The 21026-nt window shown below is 42.8% G+C and overlaps 1 protein-coding gene across 3 annotated transcripts in view; it reads right to left on the bottom strand.

Moving 5' to 3' along the window:
* The window catches only part of sema5a (sema domain, seven thrombospondin repeats (type 1 and type 1-like), transmembrane domain (TM) and short cytoplasmic domain, (semaphorin) 5A), a 136684-nt gene that overhangs the window by 44629 nt on the left and 71029 nt on the right, over positions 1 to 21026 (bottom strand). For all 3 annotated transcript variants that reach the window (XR_012592250.1, XM_074622604.1, XM_074622603.1), the window contains exons 8-14: positions 19086 to 19371; positions 16416 to 16551; positions 10650 to 10854; positions 6877 to 7084; positions 5000 to 5117; positions 1133 to 1314; positions 140 to 283 (exon numbers count right to left, since the gene is read on the bottom strand). Coding sequence is in view for 2 of the 3 variants with exons in the window: in XM_074622604.1 (XP_074478705.1) it covers positions 140 to 283; positions 1133 to 1314; positions 5000 to 5117; positions 6877 to 7084; positions 10650 to 10854; positions 16416 to 16551; positions 19086 to 19371 (1279 nt within the window). In the remaining variant the exon portion in view is untranslated. The remainder of the gene's footprint in view (positions 1 to 139; positions 284 to 1132; positions 1315 to 4999; positions 5118 to 6876; positions 7085 to 10649; positions 10855 to 16415; positions 16552 to 19085; positions 19372 to 21026) is intronic.

Below are 21026 nucleotides of genomic sequence, written 5' to 3'. Positions count from 1 at the left end.
GATTGCAAATAGCTTTCTTCTGGTTTTTTTTTTTTTTTTTAAACATGCACAGAAATACAAACACACATGTATTTGCTTTAATTAGTACATGTGAACGAATGTCTAATCATGTAAGTGTTTGTGTGTGTGTGTGTCATACCTCTCCTCGCGGTTCTGGCCCACACACACTCGTCCGCCGTGGCGAGGGGTTGGGTTGCTGCAGGAGCGTTGACGGACCTGGAAGCCGATGCCGCAGCTGGTGCTGCAGGGAGACCAGGAAGTCCAGGGGGTCCAGGCTCCGTTTCTATGGAGACAAGAAGAACAACATCAGTCTAAGCTACTTTAGCTACTGATGGAGAGGTGATGGTAGCTGGAAGAAAAACAACAACAAGCCTACAGCAAGGAGATATTAACTATTAAGCCCCATGAATCTCTGTTTATGTTACCTTGTAGGAGACAATTAACAGTGAATAAAGAAAATATGCAAAGCATTTTTGTGTTCCGGCTTTCATTTATGGTGATTAGCTGCGTTTTTCTGTTTCTGTTTCATTGTAAATTTAATAAATTTTTTTTTTTTTTACTGCTAGTCAGATAAAACATTTTGGAATATTTAATTTGGGCTCTGGTGACTACTTTCAGCTATTAATTAGACGGAAAGATTAATTTATTGTTAAAAAAAAGATAAATTAATTAACAACAAAGATAATCCTTAGCTGCTTCCGTCAGCATCAACTCACACGTACGCAACGATGTGTTTGATGCACAGCAGCAGCAGCATCTCAGTTAATTTTAAATCTGAGACAACACCAATCAACACTTGGCTCGAATACACCCAAATAACTGCAACAATGAACAATTCACTGTGTATGGATTGAATAGACAGTCCTGTCCATCAATTTTTATGTCTAGCCTTGTTGTCCTTGTCCCTGCAGTAGCTGTTATTTATATTTCTGTGTGAACAAAACGGAGTCAAATTAGAGGTGAATCTGATTTTCTGATGGAGTAGGAGTGAGGACGCAGGGAATTAATTAACACATTTTTACATCCTTCCCCCAACCTCTCTGTCACTTGGAGGTACATACATATTCATAGACGGTTGACAAAGAGAAGGAAGATTTACAGATGTGTGCCGGTGTATCATCAAAAACTGTACCTGGAGCAGTTTGCGACCTCAACGCTGATGCCGTAGCAATGCTGGCCTCCACACTGAGGGGCGGGGCTGTCACAGGCTCGCGTCCGACACAGACAGGACCCCGCGCTGCCGCCATCATTGTGACTACACGTGGACCAGCCTGACCAGGCGCCAAAGCTTCCATCAACAGTCACATTACGGATCTGTTAGCAATGAGACAAAAATAAAACATTTGAGAGTAATGGCTTTTCTCAGAAACTGGTCATCGCATTAGACTGATTCTATCAGGAATGTATCGCTCTGGGAAACACAGCCCCACGGCTACGGTGGATGCAAACAGAAATCAATTTCCCTCAAATAGATGCAAAAATAACTGCATGACATCATCTAGAGCACATCCAAAATTGGGCGAACAAAACTGTGCTGTAAATGCGAGGAAGATGTATGAAAATTGTCTCAGGATACGATGAGATTTCAAAACAGCAATAAGAGAGATTGGGAAAGGCAAATGAAAGCTTTGAATGGACACATTCAAAGGACGGAAATGTGAGGAAATAAAAGTGGCGGCATAAATAGATATCTGAGGCAAAACAGAATGAAACAGGAAGGCTCAGATATTACAGGAGCCATGAATTACAAGTGATGTCCTGGGCACACGAGCTAAATACGAAAACGCACCAGAGCTGCAGATGATATGAGCCATGTCGCTGCTACATTTCAGGGTGATTTAAAAATGCAAAGAACAATTTCATACGGGGAAAAACGAGAGCGTGATCATCAGCTGCTTTGGCAGAAGCGGAAATAATGTCTGCCCTGCGCTCTTTTTGGTAATTGAACTCTGCCGTGTGCCTAAATGGGAAGACGCTTGGCTTTAATGGGCTGCCTAAAAAGCAAACAACTAGAAAAAGACACACAATATCTTGCATCTCTGTCACGAATCATTAACAGCTGAGACTATAAATGGTATGGTACGTGTGTTATTTATCCCTAGAAAAATAAATAAAAATAAATATAAACATTTAAATAATTCTTTTATTTTACTGGTGTGAAAAGTACATGGGTAATTTCTTTCATTAAAATGGGAAAACAGAAATGAAAAGGCACCAGAAACAGGCTGATAGATGAAGTCTGAAGGATGATGAAAAGCACTCATGTTTTATGCGGCTTATGAGGGTAAAAGTAATTTCTTTTTTGCAGGCTGAAATTACAACAGCTGTCTCCTTTTTATTCTAAAGAATCGTGTTTTTAGAGTGGGGGTTGATTAATTAAAATTACTTTTAGGCAAAGTGGGTTCCTTACAAAAACATTTATTGAGGAGAAATTTCCATTTTACTTGAGTGGAAACACACAGAACAGCAGCTACCTTCCCTACAACTACTTTGAAACTACTATTTCTACGTGTTTCCATATAGACTGTGGTGCCAGATGGCGTTTGTGAATAAGTTGGTAAAGCATATCTCCCGTCTCTGCCTACACAACTTGTTAGTGTGTGTGTGTGTGTGTGTGTGTGTGCAAAACCTTGACTGGCCTCCAGCTCCACACTTCCACTTTGCAGGGGAAAGCAACACAGACATTCAGCCAGTTTAACCGTTTTCAAAACTGTTAATGGACTCAACGGGAGTGAAACACTAACTGTGATAAAAGACAACTTCCTTGTTTTTCAGTTTTAACGTCTCGGCATCGACGTGTTTTGAAGCAGACAATTTTCCCGTTCTGGTCTGGCTTCACAAGCCCTATTGTAAAGCCATTTATCTCTGTCAGAATACAAAGCGATTACTGCCAAAGGTAATTCATACTCACTCTAAATGGATTGGATCTGGTTAGACCAAGGTTTAAGTGAGTAAATACATATTCCAATACTGGTGTGGGCAGCGGTATGTGGCCAAGTGAAAATACATCAAAACTAAAGGATTGGTGGCTACACTGCAGCTGGAAACATGGATATTATCTTTAATCAAATCCTGCATTTAAAGTAACAGGTTAGAGACAGTTATCTTAGCATAAAGACTGGAAAACAGGGTGAAACACCTGCCAGCGCCTCTAAAGCTCACTAATTAACACAAGTCTTAATTGTGTTTTGTTTACTCCGAACAGAAACTGTGTGTAAAAATGACATGTTTTATGTGATGCTTTATATGAGCAGTGGCCAGGAAGCTGTTAATTAGTGAGCTTTATAAGAGCTGGTAGTCTTTTATCTTTGAACAGAGCCAGGCTAACTGGTTCCCCTTGTTTCCAGTCTTTATGCTACGCTAAGCTAACTGTCTGGTTCCAGCTTCATATTTATCGTACAGACATGAGAGTGGTATCGATCTCATCTAACCTTTGGCAAGAGGGCAAATAAGCACATTTCCCAAAATGTTGAACTATTCCTTTAAAATATGTACTATAAGTTTGATGTATAGACTGTATAAAGATGGACGACAGGACAGCTCCCCAAAAGTGAAGCCAAAACATCTTGAGTGGCTGGCTGCACTATAGGTCATAAGTCCCGCCTCCGCTGTGTTAGCGGATGGGACATGGGCCTAACTAAAAAGGCAAAGTACACTTCAAATACATTTTTCCCGAAGATGGTTTCAGTCATTTTAGGTAGTTTTTATCATGCTGATGTATGTTCTAAGTGTTCATTCATCTGATAAGTTGTTTTAATTAGTTATTTGATGCTATTAAAAGGGGGTGAGACGTCATGATTGACAGTTGTGATTGACAGCTGCTCTGAGTGAAGTAGTCTTGCGGCCGGAGGCTCGAGAGAAGATGTAATTTTAACTTTCCATAACCGTCACGAGTCTGTGTAATAGAACATGTGTCAATTTGAGATATTATGGTTAGTTGTTGTGTCTTTCTAGCTAAACAGCTACCGTGGTGCTAATGTAGCAGCTACGTGGCTCATGCCGTGCTCGGCTTGTGATTGGCTCAGGTGGGTGTGTGGGCGGGACCTCGATATCGCGGCTCCAGCCCCGATCACTATACTGTGCAGACTCTGGCTCCGAATGACGTGAAAACTCTCAAGATGGCAGCTCCCTTATCCTGGATATTTTGGCTTCACTTTTGTACAGTGGGAGGAAGAGGAAGACGTGTCGTCCATCTATATTTACAGTCTATGGTTTGATGTAGTAATGACTAATTGAATGATGGAGTTGTAGCCTCCAGCATAAGGAAAAAATTACGTGGCAAAATTAGAACGTGTCTGTTTATGCACATATGTATGCATGATTGTGTGCGTCCATGTTATATATCTGAATGCAGTGTAAGCCAAGTTTCTGCCAGAGCTCGGCTGACAGATGCCACTGGGTGCTCAGTGGCTTGACTGCCAAATATTCCTCTGAACATGAAGCCACATAAAAGGGCACGGAGGCACACAGCACTCTCCGCTGTGACTGGCTTGAAAATGATGTCTGTGAAACGATGAGAAAAAAAAAGAAGAAGAGACATGCTGGAATTGATAGGCTTACCGCCCCTCTAATACCGCTCCAAAATGTGGCGCGCGTTAAAATAAATGGAAGAGCTGTTTTGCTAATGAACAAGCAGTCAGAGGTGAATGATCGAGGCGGCGCTCTAGATCATTCCCGGTGGTACGCGGCGCTCCCTTAAAGTCGAGTTGTTCGGCCCCGAGACGTCTTTCTTGGGCGAAGATATGTTTCTCAGGCTGGTTTTAGGGGATGTTGCTTGTAAGTTGTGAGCGCATGGAGAGAATACAGAGCAGGCTGGAGCCTTCAAAGGAGAGGAGTGACGATGAATGCGAGTATACATGCGGAGGGGAGAGCGACCATGAAGGCCGAGTGAGGATAATTGTGTCTTCTACCAACTTTTCAAAGTAGAGACAGCAAAGGAAGTGAGTAACAATGTAGTGAACTACAATGAGGTATCAGGAAGCAGCTCAGTGATACTCACGGGGCATTTTGTGATGCTCTGCTCCCATTGGCTCATCCTGACACTTTCCTCCAGTGTGGTGCATTTCTTCAGCAACAGGTCCCAACCACAGTACGGGTCTCTGGCCCCCACACAGGCTCTGAAAGGACAATAATAAACTTTTTAATGGGCTTTTATTAAGCAGTCATGTGAATACAGATTGCTCTGCATTGTGACAGGACGTGAAATCTAGCAGGGAGATTATGGAGAAAGCTGGAAGATAAGGTGGTGGGAGAAATGATGGATGGAAAAAAATAAAAGGAAACGGGAGAGATAAGACGGGAGAGAGTGGCAAAGCAGAGAAGGAGATACAGGGAAGAAGAGGGAAGTGTAGAGGTGTAGAAAGAGCAAATTAACATAGAAGAGAGGGAAGAGAAAAGCTCCTCAAGTGACAGAGAAGAGGAACGAGATAAGAAAGGCAGGAGAAAAATGTTAATAAGAGCATTGCGATGCTCCACAATGCTTACATTGCACCGGCATCCTAAAATCACGTCTTAACACAATGTGCTGACTGATTTCGCAGGTAATCTGCAGCCAGGATTATAGTTTTGTGTCCGCATACACACATTTCTGACTCAAATCAGCTCAACAAAGACTCGCAGTCTGTGAGGATATTGTATAGCAAAGATAGCTGGGTCTGTCTTTGCCGTATCTGCTTCAGGTGGTTTATCGAGTGCAATAAAATGCCTGATGTTACTCTTTTTATGCAAATACGAGTCGGGCGGTGACAGCGCAACGACATATCTCTGAGCCACAAGCATCAATGGAGCCTAACGGCGAAATGTAACCAAAGTCATCCGTGGGTTTCATAACAATGAACCGGGCGCAGATGCAAACACCAGTGCGAGGACACAAGAATCCTCGGTTCATGTGAAAATGCAGAAAGGCACACACTCCGGCCTCCTTGCACACACTATTAACGGACACCCAAGGCGGCTGACGTAGCGTCTGGTTGGCTAACAAAAAGCAGAGAGAGAGAGAGTTATGGACTGTGTCTGTACGGACAAGGATATAAGGGGTGACGACAGCAGCACAGAATGAAAGGGAGAAGGAACAAGATAATACTTGTCTTTCAGGGGGCCTTAAGGGCCTTGCAGATTGCGCACCACCCATCAGTGAGCCACGCAGCACACACAGCCGAGCAGAGAGGCACCATTCTAAAATTTCAAACAGGTAAACCTCAAAGAAATGTCAGTGATGAACCCTCGCTGCACTGCCAGTCTGTGGGCATGGTTTCTTTAGTCTGTTTTGTTGTTTTCTGACTCTCTTAAAAAAAAAAAAAAAAAGCGTGCAAGGGGTGATGAAGTGCTATAATGGCTGCGGCATATATCACCGAACCACAGCTTGTAATACGAAGCCTTAACTCCTCTGTGTATTCCAATAACAGCTCATTGTGTGGGAGATAAGGAATGCAGGTATGACTCCTTTTCGGCGTGCGATGATGGATGGGATCCCAATCTTGTGGTGAGTCTCGACACCCTGGGCTCTGTCTCGGGTTTTTCTTCGCCAATATTTAACGCCTTTGACGGAGCGTCTTCCAGACAGACAGAAACTCAATATATCTGCTAAACGCACGCGCGGCTGCAACAGAACTGCGCGTGCGAAGCGGAAGACGCACGGTTCGATGACGAGAGGAAGACAGCGAGACAGACAGAGGGCAGTCGTATAGGCACCTCCAGTGGCTGACAAAAGCTGATTTACAGGGTTTTAAATCTCAGCCTGACCAACACACAGAGGCCTGGCCCTCTCAGATAAAGAGCATCTCATGAAAAGATGGAGCTTTAGAACTTTGTTGTGTACATATTTGCTTTTGACAGTTCTCATTGAGATTAATGGTGCCGGTTGGTGCATGTACTCACTCTCTGCTCTTGTGGTAGCTGCATCTCTTGAGCGGGATCTTGATGACCTGGTCTCTCACACCCACATAAAGCTCGCTGCGGCTGTGCAGGATCAGCAGGCTTCGTATCGGTTGCCTCTTCCTGGGCGGGAACAATTCGATCTCCTCCAACAGGCAGCTCCCCGTGGACTGATTGAGAGGGGAAAGCACTTTCCTGATAGTACCGTAATCTGGAAGAGAAAGAGGAGGGGGGGGGGGGAAGAGAAGATTTGGTCACAAAGAGGAAGGCGGGTGTTATCTGAAGTAGTGGAGAGAAAAGTAGCGGCAGGGTGAGAACAGCAGAGTTTGATGAGGGAAAAACAACAAAAAAGATATCTCGGATGAGCCAAACTGCACACAGGCCGATGTGAACTCAGTGTGAACCGAAACAACAATCACTTCCCAACAGAGATGTTCTGAAATAGGACTTTCAAAAAGACCGGCGGTGGCTGGCGTGGTTATGCCATTGACATGCTGTAGATGCAATCAAGGAATTGGTACTGTGTAGCACGTCGTGAATATATATTCCGGGGAAAGAAACCACTTCTGAGAGATCTGAGTGTAGATACCCATGTCATTGTGGATACGTCCTGACCTTTATTTTATGTGAGCTAGGCCTTGTGAGATGAAGTTGCGGGAATTTTTTTTTTTGGGGGGGAGCAAAAACAAACATCATCTCTAATACATGCAATCCCCTGGGTGCAGAAAAAGTAATTAGGTGCATAGTGACGCCAAGGGAAGAAGGGTGAATTGCTAATACATAGTTTCAGAGTAAGAAATGTAAATGTTAAGTGTTGCCCCAGGCAGTGTTAGTGCAGTAACACATTACTTAGTACCATGTTACAGTAATGTGATTACTAGTTCAAGTAACCTTTACTACTTTGACAATTTGGGTGTTGACTTGTTCGCTTTTTTGTTGGAGGGGTTGATATCAGCTTGGTCCAGTGAATAGACTGGTCCGGGAAGTGCTAGCTTGGCACAGGAGCTGGAGGTATAGTGAGGTGGGGTCAGCCCTATACGTTCCCTCACCATCATCCTCGCCTCATGTTAAAATCTGTCCATAACTTTTTGAGATATCACATTAACAATATCCTATAACAGATGGACAGCCTAGCTAGTACTTAACTGCCTTCGTTGGTTGGGTTGGTTAGGTTTAGGCATGAGGAGAGAGACTGGTTAGGGTTAAGGAAAGAATATCAGGGTAAGCCAATCAGAGGCAGAGTAGGGCAGGTCTTTGCCTTAGGGAAACAAATATTGTAACCTGGAAAGTCCAGGGACGTCATTCTGCATAACAATTAGCCATGTGCTTCTGTTTGTTGTATTTTCATTGTGAGCCCCAAAGCTTCCCTGTGAGGACGGGACTTCTGGAGAGCTGTGTGCTAACCGTGTCTTAACGGTAAGCACGGTTAAGCAATGTTGATGCTTAGTAAATAAGAATGTAGTCTGGATGCTTGTTTAACTACGTTGTAGTTTGCACGACATTACTCTTGTGCTTACATATAAATACAATACATTAACAAAAATATTTATTCTATATATTTTTCTCAATCTATTTGTACTTACTTCTAGGGCTGTCCTTGACCAAAGAAATTCTTAGTCGACTAATACATATGATTTTGTCAACTAATGGATTCGTTGATTTAATCGACAGATCTGTAAAACTGAGTTTCTCCACAAAGAAATCACAAAAGCACCACTTTAAATATTGTGTTTATCAGAGATGTGCTCACAAGTTTCTTGGAAATAAGTCATTCAGCAGGAAAAAAGTATTCAAAAATGACGTTAATTGACTAAAGAAATCTTCCGCAACACAATAAAGGCTTTTCTTATCTTATATTATAATGTCTAATTTTCTAATCCTACACTTGTTGAAATAATTACTTTTGCTGCTGAGTAATTATGTAATTATGTTTTTTAGTAGAGTGATATGTATAATGAGTAAGTGCTAAGTTGTTTTTCCCTCAAGGCACATACCATCACTAACTCCTACTGACTAGAAAATTGATACTTTGGTGAACCAGGACCTTCCAGGAAAATCTTTTTGCATTTAGCTGAATTCTGTCCATGTTAACTGCTAGAGAAAAAATGCTGCTGCAGGGCTGAGAAAACTAATGAGGGCTGAATAACAAGGGAGGCGAAATGTGCTGCAAGCCACATGTTTGAATAAAAGAACCCTACACCTTGACATCTTTGGACCCCCAGTTGGAGCTATCAGGTTTTCCACAGTGGCCCCAATCAGCGGGGTGCGTTTAAGCGTTAATAATAGCATGTGATTAGGTACAGTATGTGCGCTACCCAATGGCCTTGGCAGGGATTCAGATGTTTTCATTAGCGTCTGGTTAGTGTCTGGGGAACTTGCAGTGTGGGCAGCTCTGGTCCGACGCTACATTGATCACACAGCACCATGCAAACAATGAGAGGGGAGTTTTTGAGGGAGATGCCAAGCATAGAGCCACTGAACTGGAACAGGTTGCGTGCATGGGAGCGTGTGCTCGCATGTGTGATATCCTAAAATAACACTGACTAACAACAGAAAGATCCTGTTGACATTTCCCAGCGGGAATACAGTACATTAGCACAATGAAGTGGGTCACTACGTTCAAATCCTGTTCAGTACATCCGCTCCTAATCCATATTATGTGCTATATCATAAAACAGCACAAACGCCAAGTGTATCTGGTGTCTAGCTGATACTGTTTTCAGCACTTTGCCAAGTGTAACATCACATATTGTCACACACCCGTGTGATCAAACAGTCTACTGATAAGCAGGCGGTGCCATGCAGTTCACAGAGGGAAAACGTGTAAGGGTGAAATGAGAGCTGTATGTGTGTGTTATTAATTACCCGTCTGTTTTCTTTTGACACATGGCTGTCGGCTGTTTCATGGTGTCTACGATCTCTTAGTGAGGGATTGCATGGCACTGATATGTGGTGTGTGTTCTGTCAGTGCATATGGAGGACATATGGAGTGATCAAACTCGGGTCAGAAGACTCAGCTTTGATGCCTCCTCAGAAGTACACATCTATTGGTTTCATTCTTCTTCTTACAGGCCTTTTTATGTGCAAAGACTGTACTTCAAAAAACTAATTTTAGATAAAAAAAAAAGTATTTATGGAAAACAATCAATACCCATGACAATATCAGTTGAATCTTAAATTTAGAAAGCTATGTTAGATATTATTTATTAAGAGTTTAACACTCCTAAAATGATAATCTCTGCTAATATGCTCCTCCAAGACTGTGTTGGTGTGAATCCTGATCAGAGCATGCTAGCGGAGCGCAAGCCGGAGGATGTTGGATGGAGCACAGAGCAGATTTTTTGAAAAAGTCGGAGCGTCACCTTATCTCCCGCTCCATCCAGCCTACCGCTCGCACCGTGAGTTCGAAGCGTGCCCGAGCCCGACCCAGAATGCATCTGTGTATTGCGCCCCCACACTATTTTCTTACATGAATCAGCTGTTGCGAGCTCGACAATGGAGTTCACAAAATGCTTTCAAAAGAAAGCTGAGAAGCGAGCGGTGAGCGATTTTGAGTGGAGCGGGGTGAAATCTGACTTGAGCGCAGAGTGATATTGAGTGAAATTAAAAAAATATGTTTCCAGGGTCATTAAGAAGCCACAAAATCCCAGCAGACACATGCAAGTACGCAAAAATATGCCAATGAATAAAAGTAGCAAAGACAGTAGCATGTGGACACACTGTCTCAAAGTCTCAAAAGTCAAACACAATGCATGCAGACAGTGCCAAGAACTCACCCGTGGCCAAGTATATGATGTGAAACAGCATGTCCTTCCCCTGCACCACGTCCACCGCCACGTGAGTGAACCGCACATTGTCCTCCATGAAGTAGGGCACGGGAACCACGGGTTGGACCACCTCATGCATCAGCAAAAACTTCTGAGCATCCTGCAGGTTTCTTTCAGTCAGGTTCACGTAGGAGCCGGAGTCAATGGTGCCGCACTGTGGAGGCGGAGGAGGACAGAAAGAAAAAGATTGACTGACTACATGAAAGCATAAAACCTTCAAGCTCTTTGGGATGAAAAGCTACGTTAATATGCTTGATATTTTTTTGTCCAGAAGTACCACCAGAGATGAGAATAGAGAGGGATTGAATGATTAAATGAACAAGGCTTTAAAGTCGATTGCAGCCTTCGCTATCCTCACATCCTTAAGGCTTTGTAGTCAATACACCACGGCTGATGGAAGACGACTGGATGAATGGATGTTTGACTGAGCAAGTAGTTGGCTCTTTTATTAGATTTTTCCTCATATGCATATATATAGCTGGTGTGTTGTGTTGGTACCCAAATAGTAATTACTCTAACTGCTCTTTTACTTTCTTTTTTACCCTCCATTTAAACTAATATCTTAAAATGTTTTCATCTTCAGAGCTTCATTATTGCTATTCATAATGTTACAGTAAAAATGCAAATGCTGCAATATCATTCAAATAAAGGACTCCTCCAAAAATGACCCAAAATACTAAGACCTGCCTAGAAAGCAGTCCGGCTGCAAGAGCAGACATATCTCATAAATAGGTAGATTTCATTGTCAGATTCATTTGGTTTTATCAGGTATTGTTGACTCTAAGTTCTCGTTCTGTGTCCCGGTGGAGTTTCCTGCCGAAGTAGAGTCAGTGCCGCTGCAGCACTTGCTTATAATATGAAATATCTAATATGTATGACATTTCCCCCGACTTCATTTATTAAAAGGAGTTCAATAAAGTGAACTGTCTCCAGTTAAAAGAGGGAAATATTATGTAGTCCAAAGGATATTTTTGTGATGCTGGAGGGTTTTATACGTGTTTCTGACAACAGAATGTGTTAATTTCTTTAGTTAATATTTCTTTTCTTCTGGGAAACAATATAATAAATGAGCTTTGGCATTTTCAAATATTGCTTTCCAAGCTGAAAGAGGCTCCAACGAGCATTATACATACTGCCATCAGAGGCAGGCTGCATTATTAGCACTAATTGCATACTAAAAACTAACTGCAAGGAATATACAGTATGTTTTTGACGCATGCTTATGCTTTTCAGTGACAATATGCATGCTTTTTAGGGTGGGAATGTACTGCCTTTTTTTCCACCAAGCCGAACTAAGGACTAAGTGAGGCACAAAGCCAGTCCAGCTGAAGCAGAGCTGGATCAGAGAAGCTAACCATGCATGTCCTTCTCAGTAAAAGAGGTCCCTGGCTGGGGTCAGGAGGATTGTGGATTGAGGCCCCGTCCACAAAGAATAGGCCTACTCCAAGACACAGAGCAGAGAAAACAAAAATAAGCCACGCTTGACAATTACCCTAACCCAAATGACTGGTACTGTTTTTGTTTTGGACACAGTATCGCAGAATGCACCGCACGGATTTGCCCCAGGCTAACCGTATGCAGCCTCGCCGTACTAAGCCGAGACTGGACCTTGGGCGGCGATTAGTTCCTGCTGACTAGCTACAGTAGCAACGGCATGGACACTTTATACAGATCAATCCCTGGCCTTCCCTGGGCTGACGAATGAGATTCACGGTGGGCTTCCCCGGGATGGGCAACGGATCAGTGCCCTCGCCACATCAGGAGATGGGAAATTAAAGCCCTGAAGGACAGGGAAATGTAACACTGCGTGTATGTGCTGCTTGAGAGCCTCGAATGTGGCTCTTGCTTATGGCAAACACGTGTGTGTGTGTGGTGAGGACTATATAATAACATATGTCTAAGGTTTCCTTTTGTGGTTTGTCCTTGCACGTGTGTGAATCTCAACGTGTCTCAGCGTGATTGTATTTCTGCCACAGTGAGACAAAGTTAGGCGCTGACCAGTGAGGGTCTGTAGAGAGACAAATGTGACGATTTCCTCGGTGCAGACAAGGTGAGGGACAGAACCGTCATTTGGCTGAGGGCCCGTCCAACACTCAGTCCTGTCCTGCTCATCAGCAGCACACAGTGCTCTGCCAAGATGATAAGTGCCTCTGTGAAATATTACAGCATGTTTTTGCCAAATGGGCTTTTGTTTAAAACGCGTACCAGCAGGTCATTTAAAATTTCGGCATCCCAGTAAGATATGATTATAACTTTTGATTAGTTTTGGCTCCAAATGTTTGTATATAGTGTTGAAAGGAAACCACAGAAAACTGACACCTCTTGTTTGTCGCAATTAAAATATCCAAGACAACAAAACAAAGACAACCAAACAGCAGACTCAGACTCTAACTTCAAGGGAAAGCTCGGCACTTTTATGTGGATTTGCTATCAGAGTATGTGTGTGTGTGTGCATAAGGATTCGGGAGTGTGCGGCACGAGAGAGAAAGTAATGCTAGTGAGCGGAGGAGAGTTTAAAGAGGACCTATTGTGCTCATTTTCAGGTGCTTCTTTGTATTTATGGTTTCTACTAGAACATGTTTACGTGCTTTAATGTTCAAAAAACGCTTTATTTTTCTCATACTGGGTGTGTTGCATTACCTCTTTTCACCCTCTGTCTGAAACGATGGGCCAGTCAGAGCCAAGTCTGCTCTGATTGGTCAGCTGGCCCAATCTGTTGTGAGTGGTCAACCGAACCAAACTCTTCGGACTCCGCTCCAGCTCCGCTCTAACTAGCTTTGTTTGAGGGCGTGCCAAACTAAACTCTAGGCAGGTATAATGCAAATGTTTTACTTTGTGACATCACCAAGTTACAAAAGAAAAGGCAGGACTTCAAGCAAGGCGTTTCAGACAGTTCAGGAGCAGTGTTTCTGTGGGGGAGAGTAACTCCCTTTGGCGTGGACTTTGGGCTTTATAACTTTGCAGACTTTTTACATGCACAAAAAACTATATAACACACTAAAGGAAAGGGGAAAGCAAAAAAGGACAATAGGTCCCCTTTAAGTGAATGTACAAGTGGATGTTGGACAGAATCTTGCATCGTGGTACAGGTAGGCACTGCTGGGTATGACTCCGTGAGCAGTACAAATCCGCTTTCTCGATCAATATAGCACGCATCGGGAATTTATCGCTTCAATTGACTACATTTCCCACCAACACCGATTGGACATCCACATAAAAAGGTGCCAGATTTTCCATATTTTTTTTAACACATGGAGCTTAAATGCGTTTGTACAGTAAGCAATTGCAGCGTGACAGAAAACCTATACAACACAGAGACGGTATTAGCTCCTAACGGCCAACGAACATGACTCATAGCCTGAATAAACCCAGCAGGATCAATCCGTGTGGTTCAAATAAATGGGGGGATTTTCTCTGCAGACAGACGGGGGAATTAAGCTCTCAATCAATGACCAGCGTGTGAGTTGAGTGATGAGTCCACAGTGATAATTATCCCTATTTGGTAGCAATCAACAACCCTCTATTTTTGTGGGCGTGTTTGTGTAAAGTAGATATGTACATGGCTGGTGGTTTTTATGGATGCTGGTCGCCTTTAGGTGTACGTTGCATGTGTGTAGGTGTGTGCACACAAAGGGCTGGGAAAAGGAAAAGCGGGCAGGCCATAAATCCTGCGCTCGTAAATCTAATCTATCAACATTGACAAATGCTTGATGAAGATGTCACTGAAACCTAGATAAAGTGTGCATCGGTCCAGCGGTGAGGAGCAGCTATTGTGCCTGGGTTTAAGTGGAGGGATGTGGATGGAGAGGAAGAACTGATCCCTGTTTATCCTTGAGGAACACAGCCTCATAAAAGCCTTTAGAAATCTCTCTGGGATGTACATAGAGGTATGCCGAAGAGAATAAATACGTAGCGAGATAGACGAAATTGGTTTTCTTAACGGAAAGTGAATTTCAGACATGCAGATATTTCAATGCATGACGGCTGTGAGGCGCTTTCTAAGTAACAGATCCGTGGGTATATGTGCATTTCTTAGTAAACTGTCACAGCTAGCACTTTTTCTGCATCCACTCTTTTTCTGCATGAGCATGTCATTATAGATAATGTGTGTGTGCGACTGCTCGATAGCAGCCGTCGCGAATCCTCATGTGGCTGCTGGGAAACATGATCGAGGGCCCGTACGTGATGGGAAACGTGGGGAAGTGATGCGTGTGTCACACATTGTCAGCCAGACCTCAGAGGGGAATTCAATCCCTCATGGAGAGCAGCGTGGATTAGCTCCCTCGCTATCTGCTAAGCCCGATACAACTGAGAGCCACTCCGGCTAATAAAACATTCCCTCTGTGTCATCAGTATCGAGCAGCGCCGAACATCGGGATGAGGTGCCGCTTGGTTCGCCCCTCCGAGTTTTAGCACGGAGTATAAACATAAAGTGCCACTTGTGCAAAACAAGGACAGTTTATTTATAGAGAGGGACTACAGTTCACGGAACGAGGCTATGAAACACCTTAAAGGAATGATTGGGCCATTGTAAAAATCTCTGGATTTTATAACGAGTGGTCGTAATGTGTCTGTTCATGAGTAGAGCGAGGGATGATTCAAAGTGAGGAAATTAATGAGAGGGAAGGGCTTGCTGGGACTCGGAGGCAGGAATCATCAGGGTGAACACACGTACACATGCATAAATTTCCTCAGGCACACACCCAGCCACACATATTGTTTAGCAGTGTGTTGGGTCTAAATCACTTCAAGCACGAACAAATCATTAAGGATTAGCTCTGAACTTTAACTCACACATATACTGCCATAGTGAGCATGTTTTTTAGCCATGCTAGTGGCGCGACTGTAGTGATGCCAATGTCGGGCTGTTATAGTCCAAAGTTTTGGTCCAGACTGAAATTTCTCTTAGAACCTTTTTGTTTTTTACTGAAATGTAAAAAGTGAAACAACTATGGGATGGCTTGCTATGAAATTTGGTAAAAATCATAGACTAAGAAGTAGATGTTGTCAGCATGACGTCACCTGGACTGCTGTTTTGAAACCTTGTGTTCGGCATTTTGTTTTTTTGCAACCAGAAGTGACACGAGAGGGTGGAGCAAAGTACAAACGAACGCTGAATAAGACATTTTCAAGCGACCAAAATGTTACAATTAACTTTCATGAACTGAAAACACACTGTGAAATTGTACGCCAAAAAGCAGACACCACACCACCCAGACCGGACAACACCGTGGTAGCAACCTGTCCATCACAAAGTAGCCACGCCCTAAGGCATACCCTGCTTTATGGTCTATTTGACTCTAAATGGGACCATAATTTACTAAATGAACATCATGCTGTATTGAAGAAGACTTGAAACTATCAATTGAGACCATGAACTCATGTTTACAATGTTTACCGAGGTAATAAATCAAGTGAGAAGTAGGGTCATTTTCTCATAGACTTCTATACAATCAGACTTCTTTTTGCAACCAGAGGCGTCGCCCCCTGCTGGCTATTAGAACGATTACATTGGCTTCACTTTTCAGACCTGGAGGTTCCCCACTGGTACAGATATTCATGTCCCCTTTAGGGTGAATTGAAGTAACACAGGTTTTTTTCCCAGCACTTTGGTAGGATATTCCCATCAGCCTCAGAGTGTTTCTCTGTTGTTCAAATAATAATAATAATAATAAATAAAACAGACCAGGGCTCTTCTCTGTGTAGTTTTGTTACCTGAAAGTCTGGGTTGGGGTTGGGGTAGGGCAGCCACGCTGACCGCGAGTTCTCCTGGTACTTGAAGGGCCCGTTGAAAACCTGTGCTATGGCACTGAGATTGAAGGCACACACCGCAGACGCAGCAATGCTGTTTCTGAATGTCAGGAACAGAAATAAAAGGGCAGAGAGAGACCCAACATTGGGGGGGTGAGAGGATGGAGGGGATGATGGATGAGAGAGGGAGAAACAGGGAAGTATTGGATGAAAGAAATTTAAAAAAGGACACCAAGTAGAAAACTCTGTTCAAATCTTGTATTTGTAAAGGTGACCTCTGTATGTTTGTATTGCTCTCTGCCAACAATACAAATCAAACACCGGACAGACAGACGCAGACGCCGGCGTAAGTGATCGTCATTATTAGATTGTAAATCCAGCCACAGGACACAATTAAGCTGCTCGACTTGTCTGATTAACTGTACAGATCTCAGGCCTGAAATACAGCTTTGACTTTTTAAGCTGTCAGTTTCAACAAGTACCGGTCTCTGGCCTCCGAAGAGAGAGTAAAGAATGAGAGTATTAACTCTCAACTTAAACTGAGAGACTTGGGCGATGTGAATTATAATCCTATGCGGCTGTTCATTAAACTCTGTGCCTGCAGGGGGAAATGTTTCCAATACCCTTCAAAAGACTTCTTTTTCAGCAATGTGAAGGCATTGACCATAAAGAATAGATTACTCAGCTTTTACAGTAATAATGGTTTGTGCGTGTGTGTGTGTGTAAGTGCATGTGTGTGTGTGTGTTTGTGAGAATGGGGAAAAAAAGATGGTGAGACAAAAAGAGGAAATGGTGTTTGTGAAAATAGAAAACAATAGTTTTCATCCATGGATGCATCCCATCTCTTACATCCCCCATGTGCATGATACAGTGTACACTTTAATAAGTGATGATAAGCTTCTTTCATGGGATTTAAATGGTACTGGAATGAGCAATCCTGTTTGTTGCTGGTTTGAGAGTTTATGGGAGGAGATTTTGACTGGAAACTCAATTTAAGATGCACTTTGGCCATGTAAACTTTACTGTCACATTACTCAATTTTATATGCTCAGTGTGCATGCTAAAAAAAAAGGTCACATGCCAAGTTAATGCAGTAGAAGTGTGTTTGTTTACACAGCTGACAATGTGATGCCAAAAACACTGTGAATTATACATGAAGCTGTTCTCGGGGTACATTAAAAACAACAGAGAATGAAAGAAAAATCGGATGATGTAAGTTGGCATTTTCATCTGATATCAACATGCTGCGAGCTGGAGCTCACTTTGGTTCATCCTTCACAATGCAAATTATACAGACTGTCAAATATAGCAGTGGAACTGGGGCGATTGAATAAAACTTTTAAAGACTTAAACTCTTAAAAGTTTGAATCTAACGACTTGATAAGTGACTTAATCTGATTATTTACAAAGGATGGATTTCTTTCAGAGAAATTGTGTGCAGATTACAGTACAAAATAGAACATAATAAGGACTCAGAGATACATAACAATTTGTGAAAATCACTCTGGGTATAAAAGGAAAGCAATTCGTCAACAAACAAATTTTCTAAATGCAAATTTTAAAGGGTTCTTCTTTCAGTTGTGAAATTTTGTCTCCATTATTATTGTAAACTTAATGTGTACAGGAAGATGTATTGACTGTAACTAAAACTATGTTCACACTACAAGCGACAAAAGCAACAAAAGGGCCAAGCGTGGCCAGCTACATTGGCAAGTGGCTGTTGAAGTGTTGCTCAAGGCAAGCGCTCGTTGACGTAGTTACGCCAAATTCACACCAGAGCAGAGGTGAAGTGCGGTCTGCGGCGAACAGACATGCGATGTCTGAAAAGCTGCGGCGGCTGTTTCCGAGCTCTGTGAGCTGCAGCTGTTTTATTCTGCGGCGAAGAAAAAAACCGGAAAAGTAAAAGGGCGGCCAGAGATGACCTGCAGCCAATCAGTGAACAGATCCTGTGACTCCTGTGACATGACGACATATGTTTTCTAAATAATTTCTTCCCGCCTGAAACACATGATCACGCCTTCTGGCCATGGAAAAATGTTACTTTTCACTGCTGCCTGGTGTGAATTCAGCGTTAAATAGCACTAGAAACTGACTGTCATTTTTTTTTAGATGGAACGGAACAAGGTGAAACAAAAACATACAATCGGTTGACACTTTACTGTGTCATTGGAGCGCTGAAAAAAGTTGAAACTAGCTCAACTTTAATTGTAGCACATCACGGCCGTCATTCAGGGTCATGTCTAGAGGGTATCCTGCAAATTGCGATGCTCGATGACCTATCCTGACCGTAACCATTTGAGGTCAATGCTTAACCTTAACTATTTGAGGTCAATGCCTAACTTTAACCGTCTCGCGAGAGTTTCGCAATTTGTGTGTTACCTTCTAGACACGATCGTTACACAGCGACAAGTGTTGGGCGTCAGTTTGTAGCTTCATGTCACCAGCTTCCATTGAAAATGACTCGTAACCTGTTGCCGTATCGCTCGTAGTGTGAACACAGCATAAGGGTGTCTGGGTGTAGCTAATTGTGGATGTAAATGCTATTAGAACAATGTCATATATTTTGTCAGTACAGTATGAAGAGAGAAAGGTATTTGTGGTCATTGTACTTTTGGAAAATGTCATGTTACTCACACGTTGGTAGTGAAAATGCCGTAGAGCAGCTCCAGCTCAGGTAGGTAAAACGTTCCCTGCAGCTCGTTGTAGTTGAAGGGGATTTCTCCCGGTCGGGAGCAGTTCAGCCTGGCCTTCATGAAAGTCGTCCACGTGTCCTCGAGAAGGAAGCGACCGCCGATGTCGTTCTTACATACACGCCCTGCGCGGGAAAACACCGTCCGACCACAGTCATGCTCCACTGCGTTTTCCCGGAAGAAGAAGTAGGTGAAGTTGCCGATGTCGTAGGAGGAGACGAAGTTGGGCTCTGTTGAAGGAGAGGCGTCAGGAGACGAGGGAAAATGAGTGGGAGAGAGAAGACATAGTGAGAAAAAATGGAGAGCTGCAGGAGAAAAGTGCAAAGAGAGGAAGAAGAAATGCCAAAAGAACAATATTTAAGGCTGTGGGAGTAAGAGCGAGTGGGAGAGCGAATGGGTATGTGTTGTGACTGATTGACTCGCACTGTGTGTGTGAGGCCCACACAACAGCAGGTGATCAGGATTAATAACTAGAGGCCATGTTATTAATGGCGTTGTGCTGTAATAAGAAAACTCATTTTTCACTCCCCAAACCTAAAGGTTAGGATGAGAAATGACCAAAACAGGTGTAGCGTAATAGCTTTCACCCTATCAGAAACACGCGACCTCCGTGACACTGTCACAGCTACGACGTTCATCTTTATGTATGACATTATTGGATCTAAACCGCACACTTTATTCTCACTGACAGTGATTTAATTCACCTTTAAATGAAAGTGTCCCCCCCCCCTTACTCATTTCAGCCCTCCTCTCCTCTGCACCTTTGGAGGGCAGTGCATGGAGACGGAGGCAAAAAAATCAATTCGCCATAAAATTAGTTATTAAACCTTTTCCCAGAAGGTTGCTGCACAACAATGTATGTGGCGGCTTTTAATTTATTTTTTCAATTTAGCTTAAATGTGAATCAGATAAAAGTCACTTGCTGACAAGATACTGATTGACCTGCTCCTCTGTCGGCTGGACACCTTAAGCTGTCTGAAGTTCTCCAATCTGCTCTGTGGAGGTTTGTGCTCCAAGTGCGTCTGAACTTTCAGGGAAAGAGACATTGATTTCTGACAAATTCACAATTTCATGCTCCTCAAAGAAAGGCTGAGATAAATATAAAGATTTTCTAGTTGCTTAGTAACTTTAGAAAGATTTGTTTTTGGCTGCAACTTAAATTATAAAGAGACAATCTTCTTTTTCAGCATTCGGGACCAAGCACCCAGGAAGAGCGCCCGGCTTTGAAGCAAATTTTCATATTGGCCAAACGGTGGAATTACTAATTAATAATAACTATTATTAATTTTATTCACAGTTTTGAAATATACGCATCTCAAGTTTTGTCTCTTTTGTTATTTCCCTTCTTCCATACTTTTTTTTTTAGTTATGCCACTTAGTTACATACTTAGTTATGCTTATTTTTAGGCCTATCAGTTGATGCTATTGTGTCTGAAGTTTTGTTGGTAGCTATAGCTCAGAAGTCCAAATCGTGTCTGCTGGTTCGGACAGTTATCCGGGGACGGTTGGGACAGTATTGTTAATAGTTCCTACCTTGTTACAAATCAACAAAAAACAGACAAAAAACAAGACAAAGGCTTTTCCTAATTGACTAAAACCCACTGTGAAGTCACTGAGTGAATGTTTATTCAAGTGGCGGCCAGTCAGAAACCCTTTATCTTTCAAAATTCCATATCACAGTAATTTAATTAAATTCAATTTATTTTTAAATAGCGTCAAATCATAACAGAAGATATCTTGAGGCGCCTTTCATATATAGCGGGTATATATCGTACTCTATAATTTAGAGGCCCAGAAGAAATCCCCCATGAGCAAGGAAAAACTCTCCTTTAGCGGGTAGAAACCTTGGGCCTCGACCAGTTTGGTTTCGATTGAGTTATTGGGT

The sequence above is a fragment of the Sebastes fasciatus genome, chromosome 21 (assembly GCF_043250625.1).
Source record: "Sebastes fasciatus isolate fSebFas1 chromosome 21, fSebFas1.pri, whole genome shotgun sequence".
Classification (NCBI taxonomy): Eukaryota; Metazoa; Chordata; class Actinopteri; order Perciformes; family Sebastidae; genus Sebastes; species Sebastes fasciatus.
The sequence above is the reverse complement of the archived record's forward strand: the minus strand, read 5'-3'. Positions and strand labels throughout refer to the sequence as shown.